The sequence below is a fragment of the Diorhabda sublineata genome, chromosome 1 (genome assembly GCF_026230105.1).
Source record: "Diorhabda sublineata isolate icDioSubl1.1 chromosome 1, icDioSubl1.1, whole genome shotgun sequence".
Lineage (NCBI taxonomy): Eukaryota > Metazoa > Arthropoda > Insecta > Coleoptera > Chrysomelidae > Diorhabda > Diorhabda sublineata.
The window spans coordinates 44,555,627-44,577,976 of record NC_079474.1 but is presented as its reverse complement, the minus strand read 5'-3'; the positions used below and the strand labels follow the sequence as shown (position 1 = coordinate 44,577,976).

General features: G+C 32.2%; 1 protein-coding gene across 1 annotated transcript in view; it reads right to left on the bottom strand.

The window, feature by feature from the left end:
• Positions 1–22,350, bottom strand: part of LOC130450956 (fringe glycosyltransferase) — a 153,759-nt gene that overhangs the window by 9,292 nt on the left and 122,117 nt on the right. The window contains exons 7-8 of the mRNA XM_056789714.1: positions 3,611–3,681; positions 2,298–2,392 (exon numbers count right to left, since the gene is read on the bottom strand). Of these exons, the coding sequence (XP_056645692.1) occupies positions 2,298–2,392; positions 3,611–3,681 (166 nt within the window). The remainder of the gene's footprint in view (positions 1–2,297; positions 2,393–3,610; positions 3,682–22,350) is intronic.

Below are 22,350 nucleotides of genomic sequence, written 5' to 3'. Positions count from 1 at the left end.
ATATATAAATCTGCAGACTCGTCGGTTCAATATACAAACATTTGTTGTAGTTGTTGAAACATGGATCAGCGAATTTCAATTGATACGGTAGCTCAAGGTTCAATACCATGCATGGGTTGGCGAACCGTAATTCTGTTGAGCCGAAACTTGAGGAAAATATCAAATTTATTATGGTCGGCTTAGGTAGAGTTATGTGGACAAGGATTTTTCAAATGCTTTTGCGGCACTAAATAAAACAAATCTTCACCTTGTAATAAAATAATAAATTCATTCAATTTTCTAATTCTTAGATTTTTTTATATGTTTTAACTTATAAATTGTCTCTTTTGAGCATTATTTCTTTTTCTTGTTGTTCCATCAATCACGCAGTGTTATTATCAATTATTGGTTAATTTGCAGCCTTTCGGGCAGTTCAGAAGCTCGTTTTGGTCATTTTGTCATTTATTCTTTAATAGATAATATTTTTCTCTATAATATCGAAACATGTCTTAACCATAAAAATATTTTTAAACCTTACTTGCCACATGACAAAAAAACCAACCCCATTCAAAGCATTTCTAAAATTGTGACTTTGTTTCAGAGTAAGTTAGATTTAAATGTATCTTTTTTGACATTTTATGGTTTAGTTTTATTTTTTTTATTTCGTAGTGATGACTTTTTGATCTACTTTCTAAATATTGAGATGTTTGTCCGATGTAAACAGCATCACAATCATATCAAGTTACTTGATATATAATATAACTTTTTTTATTTTTTGATGTCTTAGTTTTTAATTCAGTGGAATATTTTTATAATTTAATATCTATTGTTGTTAATGAAATGGCGTTGTAGATATGATGAGGAAAAGGATTTGTTTTGGGTCTTAATTGATCGTATTTGTTGATTTAATATGTGTATCTTCATTGTATGAATGTTTTTTTCAAACTTTTAAGAATTAAATATAATAATAACTGGTAAATGTAAGGAAAAAATTGCTCCCCCACTATTCTATTTCGAGTTCAATATATTTCAGGTAAGTCTAGACAAGGTTTAGTTTTAATAGTAGTTCCAAACTTCGTTTTCCATCTTTTAAAGATAAAAACCCTTATTATTATTAAATGGAAAGAGGTAATGAGTAAAACATCATTTTATAGCTGCTTCCATTATATAAAAACCCGTATTTTTTCATTTGGGCTGCTCACGTTCTTGTAGAAGGAAACATCTGTAGTTTAAAAAAACCAACTCGTTAATTTTTCGATTCAAATCTGGCAACCCGACTATGCATAAATATATTCATAACAACCAAATTTCAACCGATTAAGTTGGGCTACCTACACAAAATTTATTCTCGTTTTTAATTAATCTCATGAAACTGGATTTATGGAGGTGAGAATCAACCTCCTGGGGCAAAATTTATTGTTTTTCCGTGTATATTAACTGGCTCTGTTTTTTAAATTTCGTTTTACTTTTGTACCGTACCGCTCCTTCATTAACTTTGTTCAAATATTGATATTTGCTGTAAATCTTAACCCAAAAGAGGATTTGGGCATTGCTAACAATGCTTAACTTAGTTATAGAAAATATAGGTACATTTTATTCACGATTAGAACTGAATTTTTCTAGGTTGTCCTGTACGAGGACTATTTACAAAAAAGTAACGTTTTGCAATTATTGAGAAACAGCGTTCAAAAAAAGCTGTATACATCTGAAATATTCCAATTTTCGCAATGAGTTTTCATAAAATTTGCGATAACCTAACTTTTCAAATACAAAAATACGAGAAACTTTGAAAAATTGAGCCAAAACCATTTTAAAGGGAAATTCGTCATCACAGTCTTCGGGCGTCTACTTTTGGTCCTGAACTTTACTTAGGACATTTTTAAACTGAACTAAGATACCACCAACGCAAACGCCAATATATACATTATTAGTGGTATTAGTCAGATTGAAACTATCTGAACCTATCTAACTTTGAGCTCGAATTTTTTTAATATAAATATTAATTCAAATTTCTCATAACCCGAAACTTATGATGAATCTATTATATTGAAAAAAACTCTATGATTATTTCATATCTACGACTCCGGAATATTCGCATTTCTCTAATTCTTCAATGGGGTCTTTATTCAAGTTCCAAGTCTTTCTCGTTACCCAGTATAATGATTTCACATTGTGACGTATTCAAATTAAAGCGTTTTATATTTTTGTTTTAGTTTTTTGACCATATTTACGAGGTCTTCGTCGCCTTCGAGGTAGATTAAATTTCCTTTATAAACACTAGAAATACTTCATTAATTTCTAATTTAAAAGATATTTACCTGATCCTCGATCATATCTCTTCTGATAAACTTCATTGGCTCGAGATGTGAATGAAATTGATCGATGACAGTGAGCGGCTGTTTGAGAAGGTGTTCTGAAATACAGATAAACAGGAATTATTTTAGTGGGCGTTATTAAGTATACTTTCATCAAGAGAACGAGTTCGTAATTTCAATTTACGGCAATTGTCAGTTTAATTTAATCGTTATTTCCTTAATTCACATATATTAGTAATGGTCGGTTCATATGTTACTACCTAGTGACTCAACTATCATATAATACTTACAAAAAAATCACTCAATATTGTTTAGTTTAGTGAATGAATTTTGGATTGAGAATTAATCTTTAGATTTATTGTTAGTTCTTTCAACAAACCCCCACGCTTCAACATTTTTTCCTCAAAATCCGCTATCTCCAACAAGGGTTGCTTCTTAAGATTTGAGATATGGCGACACTGACTGATGAACATTTATCTTGGTCAAAAAATGGAAATAAATCATGAACATTTTCGTGCGATGATTTCCTATGACTTTTGGTGATGGAGCACCATCTCGAGCCTCCGTGTTTCGCTGGTTTTCCGAATTCAATTATGATCGCACTTCGCTACATAATAAATTTCGTGAAGGTCGTCTAAAATCGACTGCTGTGCCAGAAAACTTCGATTCTGTGCGTAAAATGATATTCGAAGATCATAATGTGACATACCGAGAGATTGAGGCATACTTGGACCACAATTTCACTCGCATACACTAAATACTGCATGAACTTTTGGCTGTCAAAAAACATTCGTTCGCTTTGGATACCGCACAATTTGACAATCGCTTAAAAACAGCTCCCGTCTATTGGTGCAAGCAAATTCTGAAACTAAGCAACAATCGACTGTATGGATATCTCAAGACGAGCCAAAACAAAAGTCTCCAGCAAATTGTCTCTTGCTTTGTCGAAATAACTAGACATGTCGCCACCGTTCTATAAGAGCAACGCAGAACGGTCAATTCTGAAGGGCACACCAGCATTTGTTTGCATCAATGATGAAGATAAACCAGTGAACAAAATTATAACGTACCATGTATTTTTAGCCTTGATAAAGATTCAATAAAAGATCGGAACGTTGGCATTTTAAAAAACTCTTGGACAGTTTTATTTTGAGTCCTCAACCCGCAACATCATTCGAAATTACATACTAGAGGACAATAATATCAACAATGACATATTTATTTATATCAATTTAAAAAAAAGTGGTATCCATTAGGAAATTAGCTATTCTTAATATAAAGAGTGAATTTTTTATAGGACATTCTAACATACTCACCAATTATGTATCCCATAGTTACGTCATCAGGTAGGCGGATTCTTTCACCGGTGCTGATGAACCTGCCTTCACTGAAACAAATGAAATAGTGAATTACTTTGGATACTTAACTGCCATTAAAGTGGGCAGATTAAAAAAGATCTTAATAATTATGTCGAATATCAAATTTGAGAAAAAAATCGCCGTACTTGGAATTTGTTCATAGTTAATCTGAAAAGTGGCATATAAATCGTGTTTTGCGCTAGGATGTAAAAATACCACGACTAAAACAATTGGTAAAGTTTTTTTATGATGTCAAGAAATTCGAATATACAACAAAAATGGTTTGAAAGTATTGGTCGTTTTGATGATCCTGCGAGATGTAATTATTTTTGTTGCCAGGATAATATTAATCTAAGTAAGATTCAATAACTTTATATTCAATATTTTATAGTCATTTAGTTTATTATGCTTTCAATTTTTAACGTGATTATGTATTAATGTAAGAACTTAATCCATAAAAATTTTAGTCACTTTATTCTTATATATAGAAAAATGTTTTATTTATACGTAATTAATAATTGAAAACTGTATTATAACAGCAAACGCTACGTTGCCGGCAACGATAACCTCGTGATCATCAAGCAGACAATTGCTCAATGTTTTTATCAAACTTATGAAAACTGAAAACCAATTAATCGTTTTTTTGTGTAGTTGAAAATTTGAAATTTTCACGATATTCATTTAAATATTATTTTTTCACTTTTAATTAAATATTTCACTTTATAAAAGTTAATTCATTGCTGAAAGATGTATGGATTATAATTTAAAAAGTAAACTAAACTTTAGCTTCAGCTTCTGAAGACGATAACTTTTGGTTATCGAAAAGCGGTTCAGACAGTGTAATTGTGAGTGTTGGTTAGTGGTGGTGTAAACAGTGTATTTGATATGAATATCGCCAACAGTTCCAGAAATTCCAACTTAGTTATAGATATACGCAGAAAAGAAAGCTACCATATTCTTAAAGGAGTGTGATGTAGAGAAGATGGCGAATCAAGCAAAAGTACAACAAACTAAAAGACAAACAGTCTTAAAAATATTAACATCAAAAACAACAATATACAAAGTACTACTCGTGGTACTAAACTATGTCTTTCCTAGCTCTATGGGTACTATGAAGTGGAAGGTAACTCCCAAGCAGATAGGCTTTCAAAATTGGGACAAGGGAAGAGAATGCCGCCAGTAACAGTGTTACTACCAGTGAAATTTTTAGAAGATAATAATAACCCAAGAATCACAGCCCAACATCGGGAGGTATGGTCAAATAAAAGTGATATCTAGATCGTTTGGCAAAGGATGAATGAAGAGAAAACAACAAAAATAAGATTCATGAAATACTCAACCCAGACTGAGAAATGGAGAGCGGCAAAGGACAACTAATGTGTGTGAGTGTGTAGACGAAGAGAAGATCAAACATTTGCTTCCATATATTGTCGAATAATGCCTCGAAGAAGTAGTAGAATTAAAAAAAGTCTAAAATTTTAATCTGGGTTAGATTGCTTAAAAATAAGCTTTAGAATGAAAAATTTGATTGGATGGTTGGCTATTTAACTAAGTTTAAAAATCGTGTAGTACAAAGTGTAATAAAATTGGCTTTAGGCTACCAAGTGAACCACGTCCCAACTAAGTCGAGGTTATTGGTAACAAACTAGCCCAACCTGTATCATTGTAATATTTATCATGGATTATTCTGATTCCAATAATAATCGCCGTGTTGATCTGTTTCAATAGGTCACAGTTACATTAACATTTGAATCAAACTAGTCTCTGTGTCAGATTTATGTGAAATTTAGATATATGGTATCAGACATATGACGGAAACAAAAATATAATCACCGCAAAGACATCAGAAAACTTACTTTTCCATCATTGAGCCCTCGTAGTTAAGAAGAAATATCAATATCATATTAACATGTAGTGAAGATTATAATAAGAAGTAATTAACTTTTTCTAATGTTTCAAGAAGATAGTGATTTAGTTAAATGATTATTTATGATTATTATGTAATTAAGAGTAGAAGATTGAAGCCAACAACGTTGTTTTAACTATTTCATTTGATGAATTTATATTTGAGAGATTCGATGTTTTGCATAATTTTTAATTATCGCGTATTGAACCCTTTTACGAATTATCAACGGGGTGTCACTGGAGGAGGTCCTCCATCTTTCTTTTCAAATATGTAATTGGAAGGATATATATGCACGCGTGTATATATAGTATGAAAACGAATACAATAAGAGAAAGAGATATACTCGCTGGAATGAAAATAGACGTATATGATATATATACGTAGAGTGCAAGAAGAAGAAGCAGCAGGTGGCAATCGACGTTCCGAATCACTAAGTCCATCATTATCTAGATACTAACAACGAAGCGCAAAATATACTGTTGAATTTCAACCTTACAACTACACTCTCCTTTTTTAAGAATTATACGAGGGTTGTTACTGAACTTTTGAGGTATGGCCACCGTGTTTCGTGGTCTACAAGATAAAGATCGTCCAGAATCGGCTGTGCTGCCAGATCATCATGTGACATACCGCGAGACTGCCATAATTAGGCATTAGTTCCTCTCGCATACATTCAATATTGCATGAACATTTGGCTGTTAAGTAGATTTGTTTGTGTTGGATACCACACGAAATGCTGAAAAAATTCAAAAGATGTGTCCAACACTTAGAAGCAAATGGTCGCCAATTTTTTCAGAATCACTGGCCATATCGCCACCGTTCCATTACAGCAATGTAGAAGGGTCAATTCTGAATTGTACAACAGCATTTGTTTGCTGGAAGTGTTTAGTGAATCAGGTAAACCAATCGCAGAAGACGAATCATTCTCCACCATACATTAGTTCAAAGAAAAACGGTTTTCAATAGTCAAAACATGGAATTGATGGAGTATCCGACGTACAGTACTTGTTTGGCAGACAATGATTTCATTTTATTCTCACACATCAAAATAAATTGCGAAGTCAACGTTTTCCTATACTTGAAAAGATGTTGATGCGTTCAAATCACATGTTTTGGAGGTACCTCAATCGGAATGGAAAAATGTTTCGACTATTGATTCAATGGAAAAGTTTATTTATTTTAATATCTTAAAAAAGCAATGAAACCATATCTAATTATGAATATTTGTTTCAATTTGTCTATCTCAAAACTTAAGTATTACAATTGTATTTGTATAATGAGGCTTTATACTTGTTTGTACGAGAGTTGACATATACCAAACATATCAATCAAAAAAAGTTTCGTTGGCTACAGAAAATTCCAAAATATGCTAATCCCAACACCTGAATTAAGAATCAATCAAACAGCTGAATCTCAGTGATGCACAAGACCCTATCGAGAGATGCCACTAAATGGAATGGAATATGTCATGAATCCAGTAGAACAAGTTAGTAATCACTTATGCAGATGATGCTTTTGGTTCTTAAGTAGATTATCATCTCCAGATTTCGATAATTTAAATTATTAATAAACTGATCCATCCAGAAATGATATCGGATAGAAATTTGGCTATAAAAATGTTTCTGAGTAAATGAGTTTTGTACGGATACAGACCTAAGTAAAGACTCAAAAGTCATCAAGTTTTGAGCTGAGAAAGACAGTGTCCTTGTCAGATTTTCACTTTCACGAACAACTACGATGTTTTAGACAGATCTTTAGCATATAAATATTGGTTGATGGTTCAATAATTCAGTAGATGTACAGCACTGCAAACAGTTTTCTTGGTAGCACTATTATGGCAACTATAAAAAAACCGAAGCATGCGGAGCTTTGCTCAATTACAACACCCATTTTAATAAAACAATTTCACCATTTGCCTTTTTGGTTGAACACTATATCCGTTATAGGTAATTTAATGAAAAAAACTGAACAAATGACAATTTATCTTCAGCCTCTGAAGACGATAACTTGGTTATCGAAACGCGCGTCAGACAGTGTAATCGTGAGTGTTGGTGTAGTGGTGGTTTATAAACGGTTATCTACTACACCCTAACTTTGAGCTTTTTCTTCTTTTTATTTAACTATATATATTAGTAATTAAACTCATTCGTTATTGATTATTTTATAACTACAATTAAGAACTTAGAGGACAATTACGAATTGTGGCAGTAGAATAACTTTTCAAAATATTATATCAGCTTAAACTTGTATGGATAGAATCTGTATACTGTTACAATGTTGGGGGGTCGAAAGAGGACAATAAAATTGTTTTTTTTTTGTTGAATAAGGCAGAAGACGATCATATGCAAATGAAGGATATGAAATTAGATAGTTTCAATGAGGAAAAGATGAAAATAGTTGAAAGGTAAAGGTATTAGTGATAGTCTATACAATAGATCAAATTCTCACGTTCCTATATAAAACTTTATGTGATGCTGCTGCTGGAAAATAGATAATACAGTTATCAACCTGCCTATAAGCTGTCTCTTTTAAAAATAAGTGTGACGTGGCACCTTATCGAATTTTCTATAGGGTCCCAAATGTATTTTTCCAAATTGACATGTTTTTCAAATGCCAGAATGGTCTCAAAGAAATTATTGAAATACTTTGTTCTATTTTATTTACTGGTAGGTGGTGTATTAAGTATCTAGAGCACACTATTTTGAAGGTTAATTTCAACTAATGAAGCCTTAAATCTTCCTTTGGCTAGAATGATTCGAATCAAAACAAATAATGTCAGACAAGTCACAAACAAGAACTCTTAGCATATCCTCGGTATTTTTCAATATTATTTATCAATTGCACGCCTGGCAAAGGATTGGTTTAGCAATGACAGTTCGTTGGAGCAAAAGAAACAGGGAACAGTTGTTACATAAAATATACAGAACATACGGGGTTCGGAGCAATTAAAATAAATGTTGTGATGGGAAATATATTGTTAACGATCTAAAGAACAAGTATAATATCCCATTTGAATGCTGAATGGAAAAAATAACTAGGAACTGCGTGATATATTCATGTAATCTTAATTTTCCACACAATAATAAATACCCTTCTTTGACCATAATTTTGCTTGATTTTTTTGTACAGGAATAGATATTTTTCAGTGCATGGTGCGTCTTGGTAAGAAGCAGTCAAACTAGAATTAAAAACTCGTAAAATTCGTGAGAAAATATATAAGTTTATTGATTGTATATAGAGAGCAAGTCAAATTCAATGCAATTAAAATAAATCATTTAATTTAATAGAAGATATGGAATTAAGTGGAATGGTAAAATAAAATTAGCCTTAATCTCTTTCAAATTACTAGCCTTTGCTACCAATGCACTTATTCCAAAGTTGAAATCATAACTTCAAATATTTTTTACAAGATTTTCATGGAATTGCGTTCATCTGCTCAATCGTGGCCTTCATAATATTTGGAATGACATCCGTTTGTCAAATTTTCTAGTTTCGAGAAGTCACATAGTGTTAATTCTGGATGGATAAGCTAGATTAGAATAAAAAATGGTCAACATCTCGCGAATAAAAAGGGACTAGCATTAAGTCGCCTTGTTTTGGGACCCATTCTTCATTCTTCATTCCAGTAACCCCCTGTACATTCTCGTATTACGAACTCGTCCACTGATACAGATCGTGAAGTCTGCCCCGTTCTAATATGTTAATCGCGGATGTTTGTATTTCTTGGAAGTTATGTTCCAGACAATTTTTTTAACCTAACCTTTTTATTTCTTTACTGTAAATTAGAAATTTCCGAGAAATTGAAGATTCTGGAAAGTGAGATAGTATATAAAACGAGTACCTAACAGGCGGACAGTCAGTAAGCAATTTGATATCATAGTGAACACATCGAGATAGTGAAAAGTAAACCAAATGGAGTATTCAAATAAATTAGTGTTTGGAGTATTAGTGAATAGTTCAGTAATAAGTATTAATCGATAGTAATAAGTATTAATGAATAATGTGGTTAAAAACTTTTTAGAAAATGGAAAGAACATTTCAATTGAAATGAGATTTGTATCTGTTTATTCACTTTCGTGAGATTTTAAATTATTTCCTTATCTCTCTTCAAACGCGATCTTAATTAGCGGCTATAGTAATACGACAGTTTTACTCAAGTTTTGAGATAGACGAATAAAAACAAATATTTATAATAAGAAATGGTTGTATTGATTTTCAAAATAATCGAAATAAAAAGATCAATACATTTGCATATGTTTGAACCAGTTGTCGAAGCATTTTTTCCATTCCTATTGTATTTTCGAAGTATGTGATTTGAACGCATCAAGTGTAGAACAACGTTGATCTCGCAATTTATTTTGATCTGTGTGAATAAAATGAAATCATTGCCTGTACGACGGATAAATCATCAATTCAATATTTTCACTATTCAAAAACGCTTTTGTCTAAACTGATGTGTGAAAACTCGCATTGTCGTAGTGGAGAATGATTTGACTTCTGCGATTGGTTTCCCTGTTTTTTCGAACACTTCTTGCAAACAAATTCTTGTGTACCATTCAGAATTGACCCGTTCTACGTTGCTCTATGAGCTTTTTTTGAGTGATTATCATGCCTGAATCTCGCGGTATGTAACACGATGATCATAGTATATCAGTTTTTTTACGCCCATGTCTGTAAACGTGAAAAATCGGACCGTTAACATTCCTTTTAAAATGACATTTAACAATAACATGCACGTAATGATATCTCATAACATACAAGTGCGTTTTGAGAAGAAAATTTGAACTTCTTGGTTTAATTAAATTACAATCAAATTTCTATTTACGTAAGACGTTATTTGGTCTATTTACATAAATTTAGTCAATTAAAAAACAAAAAAACTTTTAGCTGCGCGGCTTCGTACATAAAATTTTTCACTTCGTGCGTAATGGGTTACTTACAACACTTGTTAGATAATATACTATTACGCACAGCATTGATGTTTTCTGCTACACACTTGATTTTGGAGGACCTCTACGAAATTTATCCCGTAGCGAAGTGCGACCACCATTTAATGTCAAATTTGACATATTCATATCAGTGTCTCCATATTACATTTACAACCGAAAAAGGATCCAACTAAGTGGCTGCTTGTCTTACCACATAGGGTATGAGACATACTGCTCAAAATAGATCAGCGTAAGCGTTACTTTTTTTTTGAATTCTTGAGTATAATTTGACAAAAACTCCTCGAGTAGTCTGGTATGCTTGAATTATATTTTTGATGGTAAATGGAATAGACTATAATTCCATTATGCACGGCGCTTTTTTTTTCGTCTCAATCCGAGTTGATTGTTTGAATCGAATTGAGTTTCACGCGGAAACCACTGAATAAAATTGGCTCTTATTCCACGGTTATTCTATCACTCGAAACGTTGCGGTTACATCGATTTGAGAACGAAAACGTTTTTGATTTCAGATGCTGTTAATTTGTCTACCGACGTACGTGAGATCATGTACCTTTTTTGCAAACTGCCGGTGAAATGAAATTTGAAAGATTCGCTTTCCTTTGATAGACTAATATTTTTGATTGCTTTTTATTGGGAAGTAGAAATCGAAAGCAATTTTATAAAAGTGCTCATAACTCGTAAGAGTGGGTGATTCAGTGTATTCCTAAAAAGTCGATATTTTTTTTATTTATATACCAAATTTATTTACAATTTGTTTCTAAGTGAAACAATCTTAGGCAAATACAGAAAAAAAATGAGTTTTTGGGTAGAATCGTGCGGTTTTCTCTCCAAGTTATATAGTTTATACAACTATCTACCGGTATCACAAAACATGTATGAATAATATATTTAAAAAAGGTATATCTAAATTGTTGAAGTTATAGCATGACGTAAGTAACTTTCTTAGTCAATTTAAAATTAAATATGATGAAATCTAAGGTTAGGTTAGAGAACATTTCTTGACTATAATTTCTATTTTATATAAAATACCACTGGTCGTTCGAAGTCACTTTTTGCTATCATACCGAAGGTCAGTTTCGAGAAATACCACCATAAGGAGATTACATTTATCGAATCTAACGGCAAGAAGACCTTTATGGGTGCCTAGCACAGGGATTGGGTTTTACAACAATTGCGTAACGTTCTTTTTTCCGACGACTCCCGATTTGGTTTCAACGGTGATAGTCGGTGGAAAAGAATCTGGAGAGGTCCAGGTAGACAAGAACGACTCAATTTTACCAGAGATGTTGTTCATTGAGCGAATAGTAATAGGTACTATATACACTGAAAACATTATAAGACCCATAGTTCAGATGATAATGCCAGACCACATCGCACGGAAATGGTAAAAAACATACTAGATGAAGGAGATATCCAAAAAATAAATTGTTCAAATTCACCAGACATGGATTCCATTGAATATATGTGGGATTATATTGGTAGAGCAATACCCAATCGAGAAAACCCACCTATAACCCTTTAAGATCTGACTGCTGCCGTTCAAGAGGAGTGGGACATTATGGCTGACCATTTTATCGATAACTTGATTCAATGCAAGAAGAGGCGGTCATAAGAATTATTAATTTGTTTTTTTTTTATTACATTATATCTTTTTTCTCAAATTAAAAATTTTCATACTTCAATATTTTGCAAATTTTTCGTCATCTGGTTTACTGGTATTTTTGCTTCACATATATTGTTAATAAATACACTAAGTTTAAGATTAAGCACATTTTATGAATTTAAAAATATTTTTCTTGAAATAACCAAGACTTTTAAAAATGTGGTGAATCTTGAGTCTACGTCGGATAATAGATTCTAACACTAGGTTTTTGGCCAATTGATTGGGGTGAGACTGAAGTCTCACCCTTCTCAATTTCATCTTTAATTACTCACACTAACACGCCGTAGCCTTGTGTGACGTACAGACTGAGCATCAATGCATCAAAATCCTTTACATTCCTAGCAAAACGAAAGATCTGACAACAATGTATATGCACTATAATATCATACGAAGCATGATTCAAAAAAATCGTACCAGTCGTTTCGAAGATCTTTTTTGCTTAAAACTCATTTTGTATAATTAACTATAAAACTAAAATATATGATACTGTAGTTTCGAAACTTTTAAAAGCTCTGGCGAATGATATAGCAATACAGTAAAAAAACGTTTGGAAAATAAGCCGTCTTAAGGCGTGTAGTACATCGAATACAGTTTGAAATAAGAATCCACCATAAGCACCGACATTATTGATCTACGGTTAAAACTGCACGCAGCCTACTTATTACTTTTGATCGCCCGCGGCTTTCTTTAACAAAATGAGTACGTGCCATCACTTCTACAGGATGAAACCGATGCATTTTACTATGATTCAATGCATGAGTTTTTGGAAATATATAACATAGTTTATCTTGTAATCAATTGACTTTATGTTTGCAACAAAGTAACATTTTTTCTTCCAAAAATTATTTAAAAAACAGAAGAGACCAAAAATCAAGAACATTCAGATGCATTGATAACTTGTTTTTTAACAAAGAAAAGTTTTTCATCAATTATATACCTTTTGCCATCTTTCTCTCAGCTCCATGATTCTTTCCGCGCTCATAAAATGCCTGGTCCTTATCAGCAAAAAGCTGAACCAGGTGCGATGGAAAGTAATCGTCATTTGTGGAAGTTTGACCATTCAAAGATTTCTGCAAACTTCGAAATGAATGGTAATCAGATGGTGCCAGATCAGGGATGTATGGGAGATGTGGCATTACTTCCCAGCCAAGTTCTAATAGTTTCCCACGAGTTGCCAAAGATGTGTGAGGCATTGCATTATCATGGTGGAACACTATAAACCTTTCCGATTTGATAATTCTGGCCGTTTTTCTTTGATTGCTTCATTCAGTTTCATTAATTTCTTCGTAATCCCACCAAACTGACATCAAGTTTGTTATAATTGATAACAAGGGGTCGATGATGTGAATGCTTTTTAAGAGTACGACCCAAAAATGTTCCTTACAAAACATGCCTGAATTGTTCGATAACCATTAGCGAGTCTAGCTATATGGAGACCAGTAACATCTTCTATTCTCCATCTATCTCGTACTTATAAGGACAAACTCTGTATTAAAGTAAATTCTTCCGTAAACGTATTAGAGCCATCACACCAAAAGACACAGAGATATTCAAAAGCATATTTGTATTGTTTGGTGGCCACCAAATATATTAATAGCATACTCATATGAAGACAAGTATTCTTTCTATCAAATATGGAAATTAAGACCAACTAATGGAGCAAAAGACATAACGTGTTCCTCGTTCTCATAGAAACCAACTCTGTATGGGCATTGAAGCAAATTCCTGTTTAAAACATATTAGGGCCATCAATTTATTTGTGTTAAATATAATCTAATGTATCTTTCTTCCTGGTCAACTCTATATTACTTTATAGTTAAATCTTTTGAGTGTATTTTCTTTTATAAGGGATGTTGTTAAATTTAGTCCCTAATCACAAGACCTCACCTAACCTAACTTAACCTAACCTAATAAGAGTATCTATGTAACTTTCACCTTGAAGTTATAATTGCAACGTTTTTTCTTGTTTCATTTAATGAAATCATATTTTGTATGGTTAAGAAAACTGATAATTACAGATATTGTTCGTAATTGGGAGTCTTCTTGTTATAAGCATAACAAAATGTCTGAAAACTATGCTAGCTATCATGAGAGGGGTAGAATTATGTAGATACCTAGATGTATAAAAGGGATCATCAAACATAATTTTTTTTCTGCATACATTTCAATTACTTTTCTTACAATTTAGTAATCTTTGAAGTGCCACCGTGTATAGAAACAGCATTCACCCCGGAGATATAACTTGAATAAAGTAAAGGAGGTATGTGTTTATGTTGAAATTCGTTATTATGCGGAACAAAATAGGGCGAAAAATATAATCAACCATTCCCTGGATACGTTCAATCTCACATTGTGAAAGTTTCACCTTACGGTTCGAAAAAGAAACGAAAGAAATTAATGGACTATTGTCTAGAAAAATAGAGTGGTTATTCCCTTGAAAAATAAAATTTAAAGGAAACTAATAGTGTATCTCTTGTCAATTTGAGATCAAAATGGTGAATTATTTTATTAAATCGGAATCAAAATGGTATACACGTAAACTTATGACTGGAAGCGTTGCAAGAAAGTTTTACAACTCCATTATGGAGTCTAAAACTGCTGAAAGCCTGAAGAATTCAATAATTTAGTAACAATTTTGAACTAATATTAACAATATTCGGTTATTGAAATGAAATTTGATTTATATTTATCCCAGATACTGCTGAGAAGTTTGATTAGAACGTAGCCAAACATGTCATTGTCGGCTCGGTTCCATTAGATCTTCTGTCAATCGAAAAAACGAGGATTTATCGTCGTAGAAACCAAAATTGCATCAAAGAAAAGGGAGGACAGAGAAGGAACATGCCGAAGGTTGTAGAAACCATAGGATGATGCACCGACAGACTAACCAGGAACGTACAGGAATTGGCATAAAGGAAGCATGGTGAAGAGATCCGACGTTATTCATAACGGAACATTTCCGGTGATGTGTGAAGAACATCAGAAAGTTAAGAAATGACAAATACGTCGTGTTAAAGTCGGAAGACTTGACTGAATAAACCTTTTTTTAATGTGTCAATACACCCGAAACAATTATCGGAAATACTAAAGCAAGGAGTCATTTGTGTTGCTCGTGCTGAATAAAAAGGAAGTCAACAGAGAATGTGAAGAATATTTACAAAATTCACCATACATAGTGACGAAATAAAATACAACAGAGCAGCCCATAAGCAGGACCATAGACAAAAAATTGACATTAAAATGTCGAGAGGTTGCGTTATTATTTAATAGGCAAAGAAGCAGAATTAAGAAAGGAATATAAAAAGAGCTCAATCAAGAAACCCAATATACTAGTTTAAATACAAAAATTCAAAAATAATCTGAATATTTATAAGGTTTCCACAGTCTGAATCCAATATTTTCAGTTTATATCGTCTATAAGAATATAATGAAAATAAAGAATGAACTTCCAATCTAATAATGCAAATTCCGATAGTACGTCAAGACAAATTATAATAAACTTTATCGTTTGAGTACCCTACTATTTATAATGAAAATCGAAATATAAAAATAAAACAGGAGCAAATAAGTTTATGTCTATAACTACATCTACAAAAATGAGAATTTTTGAACGGTAATTCATTAAATTGAAAATTGTTATGACTTTTGCATGCCACAAATAAATTATGAGATCTTTTTGCCATGATAGGAAAATAATTAGATTCTATAAAATAAATAATTGCAGGTAATTGATGAAATGAGAATGAATATGAGAAACATAATGATTCGAATAAAAAATTATTTCACCTAGATATGGTTCAAATCTATAAAACGTTGTTTCCAATTAACTCTAGAGCAAAAACAAATCGTTGAAAGATTAATTTGGTGATATTTAGGTCGGTTAAGCACATTAAGTCAAACATCTTGGAACAGGAAGACTTATAGATTAACCAGACGTTAATAAACTATAGAAACAATTTGTTCTTGTATAAATTCTAAATATCACATTTCCGTCTATTTTCATCTATTCAGAAGGAGGCTATGAAGGAGTTTTTTTGGTAATATATAATATATTAAGTCTATATACCAGAGTGAATGAATTATGTTGATGATCCATCCAAACGTGTTTTAAAATAATGCTTGCTTTTTATTGTCCAACATAATAAGTCAATGCTTTTTGATATTTTTCTAGAAAAAAAAAAAAACTCTTGACTTGTTTGGTTTTAAATCAAATGAGTTTGGTAATACATTAGATAATTAAACAATGGAATGACAATCCAGTGGTAGTTTACTTTGATTTATCGTAACGTTTTATCGAAATCTTTAGTAGTAGTTTTGCAGTAAGCTGAAGAAAAGGCTCACAATTTTTTATTTATTTTTCAATCCTATACCAGATTACCGTATGGTGTATGGCTGTTTGAATAAATACAACTGCGATTGGTCCAAAATTTCAGTTCAATGGCAGAGAGTTATCTGAATTGGACGATGGATAGTTGAAGACAAATGTTTATGCTCGAAGATATAGTAGTTTTTTGCAGGTATGCTTGTTATAATTATATCTCGGTAGTATTTTTTATTCTTTTCCCTATCATTCTAGTTATTAATTATTTTCGCTGGTATGTTGGTTATTGTCGGTTGGTCGGTAGTTTTTACTCTCTCTTCGGTCGCAATTTTTATAAATTGGAAATATAATTAGTAGGTTTCATTCTCCGGGTATTTTTTTGCTGCATTATGTCGTTTAGTAATTCAGTTAATAATTATACAATAATATTATAATTTTTGTCAAATTCAACGGCTTCCCAATACTCTCCCAAAGACAGTGTATATTGAAGAATTGTTTCTTTCAATTTAAAACATAACAATTAACCGTCATTCAAATACAAAACTGAATTCACGGTAACAACAGTATAATTGTTATTAAGCCGCTGATTGATTTTTTTCCTGTCGAACACAAAACACCACTTAAGGTCCGGCCTTTGAATTCATTAAAGACCTATTTAAATTTTAATAACGTTTCAATGTGAGAGTGAGTGATCGTTATTGAAAGAAAACCGCTTCAATTTCACGTTATATACGATGCCGAATTGGAAGCATTTTAGTAAATCATCTGGTCAGAAAAATAAAATCGAGCGTAGAAAATCGTTAAACGGCTCAAATAAAACGCTCTGCCAGTACCACACGGCCAACTAAACGGGAAGATTTTGAATTTAAGAGCGTTCAAAATATATTCGATTATAAGGTGTTGTCTTTCTTTTTTATTTTTTGAAGGATGACAGGTAGGTCTTCTTGAACTTATCTCAAAAGCAATTCAGTGACCAATTTTCGGATTGTTCCACTCAATTTTATAACTATATTGCCGAAAGGGTTGATGAATTTATCGAATTTATTGTTTTTTTAACATGGAGACTTTGTCAATAGGAATATAATGCACTTTTTGTAACAAACGAGGTGCGGCTATTGCATAAGCGCTGCAGGGCTTCTCAATAGAGAGAGGTATTCTTTATTATCAAAAAATTGTTACAATTTGTGGTCAAAAGCTTGTAAAAACTAAAAACAAATATAAAAATAGCTAAAGTATTATACAAATAAAATTTCAATATACAGAAGAAAACCACAATGAATAACAAAATTATAGGTAATAGTAATAGGTAATAATTAGTAAATAAGTGAGTAGAAGTCGTTTAAAAATGATATCGACTTGATTTCAATTGGCAAGTGATTTTGAATTTTTTGTATTGTAAAATATTGAGCCCTTAACTAATTCTGAACGTGGAGTATGTAGGTAAAGGTGGTGCTCCGCGTTGCTAAGTGGATAGCCGTGCAACGATCGTTCTGAAATTGGAGAAGCGTGCTTACGAATTAGACAAATGGATTCAGAGATAAATAAGGAAGGAAGTCCCAGCGGTGAGCCCTGCTGTTTAGTCCGAGTAAATATCTAAGAGTACCCTTTTGTAGATTCGCTCAAATTCAGTCGCACCACACGTACTCCAGACGGGAAGGGCATATCGGAGGAGAAGTTCATTTCTTTGGAAACTGATCTCAGCGCACTACAGGAGAAAATTAATTTTTTAGATAAGGCGGCAATATGTAACTCCCATTTCAAGGAATTGTCCACAACAAGCCCTAAGAATTCTACAGATTTAACGACGTCAATGGTGGTGTTTTTAATAAAATAGTCTGAAATGTATTTTTATATGATAAAACTTTAGTTTTAAAAACGTTGAAACAGATAAGATTAGAATCGCACCATAATTTAAGAGTGATTAGGTCATTAGATGTGCCGTGAGATCAGGGCTACTCCAAGAGAAACTAGTATCGTCTGCAAATAGACATATTTTTGCAGTGATGTCTAGATAGTCGATGTCGTTTATAAACAGAAGAAACAAAATAGGGCCAATTATTGAGCCTTGGGGCACTCCACATTCTATTGGCTTGCTAGAAGACATCGTCATATCAACCCTTACAAGCTGACTGATTGAGAACTAAAAAGATAATTATATAGTTTAAATATAATTATCTGATAAAAAATAACGTTTTCTGTTATTTATCCAAAATAAAATATTTAATACTTCGCAGTCGCGTTGCAATACCTTATTAAAGACACAAGATTGATAAAGAAGACGAAACTTTTTAAAGGTTAAATTTTGTGGAAACATTGCAGAAACACTTAAATTTCGTCACTGTAACAACCTCATTTGAAATTTTGGAAAAATTAATCGCGAAATAGTAAAATACTACAATTGCAATAATCTTCATTATATTCTTCTTATATTGAATGTTTATTAGATCAAATATTTGATATAAGGTACTTTGAGTGAACAAATTTTCATCGTTATTTATTTTGTTATATAAATTCGACGCTCTCTAATAATTTTTTATCTTTCACTCCTATTATATCAACTCATTATATCAAAAAATTTCATTAAAAAACGCTCCTCTATGCAAATCAAGAGATACTTTGTTAATGAAAACTTACCAGTGAAGTATATTTGTCTCAGCGATTCAACTCAGCCTTGTAACACGTACTACAACTATTTTCCATTGTTTGCAAACAAGTAAAGAGAGACTTTATTTGCATGTGAATAGCATTTACGTGGAATTCAGTGTTAAAATAAGAGCTGGAGCATTTCTCACCTAGTTATCTGATATTCTGTTAATTAGCATATGAATAGTTGAAAGAAGTTGAAAATCGGGACTATTTTATAGCACAAGGAATATATTTGAGGGCAAAGCAAATGTTTGCTTGGAATTGATAAAATTTTCTATTTGGATATTTGATTGTTTTCCTGAAGATCCCATTTTAGCTGTGTCTAGTTTCTAATATCTTTGACAGGATGCACAAAATCATTGAATGATTCGGTTTAGATCTTGTTTTAGCTAACACTGTTTTCTAAATCACTTAGACATACGACAAAAAACATTGAGAAATAGAAGAGAATTAAAATAAAGGAACTAATGGAAAAGAACAAATTTAAAATCAAAACCAGAAGGAGAAATATGTTGAAATGAGATGAAAGAAGATATTAGAGCTAAACCAATGAAGGTCTATAAAAAACTATTTTGGATTTAACTAAAGTCAAAAGAAAATTATTTGTTATTTCTAAGATACCGGATTCTGTTAACATTTTCATCGGTTCTCGAAGATAAATGGCGTTCAACTTTGACAAATCATTTATTACCGCTAGCTCTAGGTTTAGGTACGAGAGTGGATCCAGAAGGACCTGGCCTGGCCAAGTGATGGCGGTAGTTGCTTGGAAAATACACACTGTCCTAGAAAGTACATAATCTATAAAGCATATGTTTCAAATTTGAAGACGCCAGGTTGTTTAGTGTTTGTGTGGCAGCGCCATCAATAATGAACGTTTTCAGTGAATTTGTAAATATGTTAAGAATTGCTCATCGTTACGTGATAGAATACTTTTATTTGAAAGGCGTTAGCACAACCAATATGAAATCTTAAACAGATTCTACTCTGAGTGCAACTGCTCCTTCGTTATCAATAGATGGATACCAGAGATTAAATGAGGCCGTACGACCTGCATCGTAATGGTCGATCAAATGAGGCGATGACTCCAGAGATGTCAAAGAAAATCCACAAAGCCGTACTGGATGATCGTCGACTGAAAGTGTGCGAGCTAGCAGACATAGTAGGCATTTCAAAATGTGCGGTCCATCACTTTGAACGCAAATCAAAAGAACAATTAAAACAGAGGACTGAAATGGGAGAACCGGCTCTAAAGAAGGCAAAGACCTTATTTCAATGTGTGAGCGAAGAAATAAAGCAAAAACGGCTGCATTTGGTTAAGAAGAAAGTGTTGTTCCATCAAGACAATACACCAGCTCACACAATCGTTATTACAATGGCCAAAACTACTAAATTTAATTTTGAATTGTTAGCCCATGCACATTATTTGCCAGATTTAGCCTCCTCGGATTATAGATAGATGGTCAAAGATTTTCCAACAATGAAGAGGTAATGTCGTCAGTTCAGGAGCTTGACGATTCTTATTATAAAAAGGGTATCGAACTTATTGAACATCGCTGAAAAAGATTTATATACTTCGATAAATTATACACAGTGTATATCATTTTATGAAAATGGTAAAAGAATATGATGCTCTAAACATTCCTCTGAGTAGTTTGCAGGAGAGAATAGCCAAAGCGTGTAACGTGTCTGTAGCATTGGTGAAACATTCACCCCCTAAAATATTCAAGAAACCTTCAACTTTCCAAACGATTCGTTGATGAATTTAAGGAAGAAATAACTCGAATAATTATTCATCATATACAGCGATACATAACAGGAGGCCTTCCATGAAAATAATCTACGATTCAGTAAAAAATTAAACTAGGATGTTTTTTTTCTGACGAAATAGATTTGTTTAGAAGAATTGGATTCAGATAGAAAGATCTAGATCTAGACAATGGAAAGGTTCTGATGGAAAATCACTAATAGACAACACCTATAATAAAGAGAAAAATAATGTATGCAACACATTTGCAAAGGACTTTTTTAGAATCGTGTGGTTGTCGCATTCAGCTTCCGTTCATGGGAAAATATTCATATTAGATAAAAAAAATTATTTTTAACATAAATATTCATTACCAATTCTAATTATGAAATAAGATTGAATTTTTATTTTTTTACTAATATTTATTCTGATACTTTTTGGGTAATAATTAAATCAGTATTATATTTTATTTTTAAATAAAATCATTTTAATAATAATGTAATTTTTAACTCACTCCTTCTCGGCTAATAAAACACAATAACTTTAAGAACTCTATGCAATGTTGCCGTTTATTTCTGCACAACTATTTTCAAGGTCATAGCTCAAGACATTCAAGACATGAGACAAGCTCACTACCTGGAGATGTTTGAATATATAGATGCTTGTCATTTATAGCATAGACTGATATCAAGCATGTCAAGTACCAGTTAATAATGTACAGAGAACGTGGTCCATGCTCAGCAGCAGCTCCTGTTTCATTCATCAACTTACACACCTTGTATATACCTTCAATATTTTTTTATCCAAACATTTCACATACAAGAAACTTAATTTCGTGTTTTTCACATACAAAAAAGATTGTTCTCAAGTATTATATTAGTCGAAATCTGCTCATTAGGAAATACTCGAGAGATCCGAATTCTAATAACCTACGACTACGAACAGAAGTTGAAATATTTTATGGGCTCGTTAAAAAAGCCGCTGCATTTTTCGGATATTAAGCATCACTAACGCCAGTTCCGCCGCAAACAAGCCAATTACCAATGCACCAAAATTATTTCTTAAATGTTCTCGTTTAGTTATCTCATTATTTTCCTCTCGACAAAGGTTTATAATGCGAAAAAATAGCTAGAATAATTTGATACTATAATTCGGAATTTTCCCACACTCAACAACCACAACAAATACTAGAAATTTGTGAAATAACTTTCATTTTCCGACAATGAAAAAGTCGAAAAATTCTGTGTTTAGACGTAGTAAATAATATCAGTTATTTGGAATATTTCTTTTTTTAGTGTTAGTTTCATTCAGCGATATTTCAAGTAAACTCAAATTCAAAATGACGTGATCCGAATACGAGAGATCTAATCGATCAAAAAATAAGGTAAACAAAAGATTTTCTTGTCATGTGATATTGTCTTTCAATGCTTCCCAAAAAAGCTCTTACAATATTTAGATTTTAAAGAATT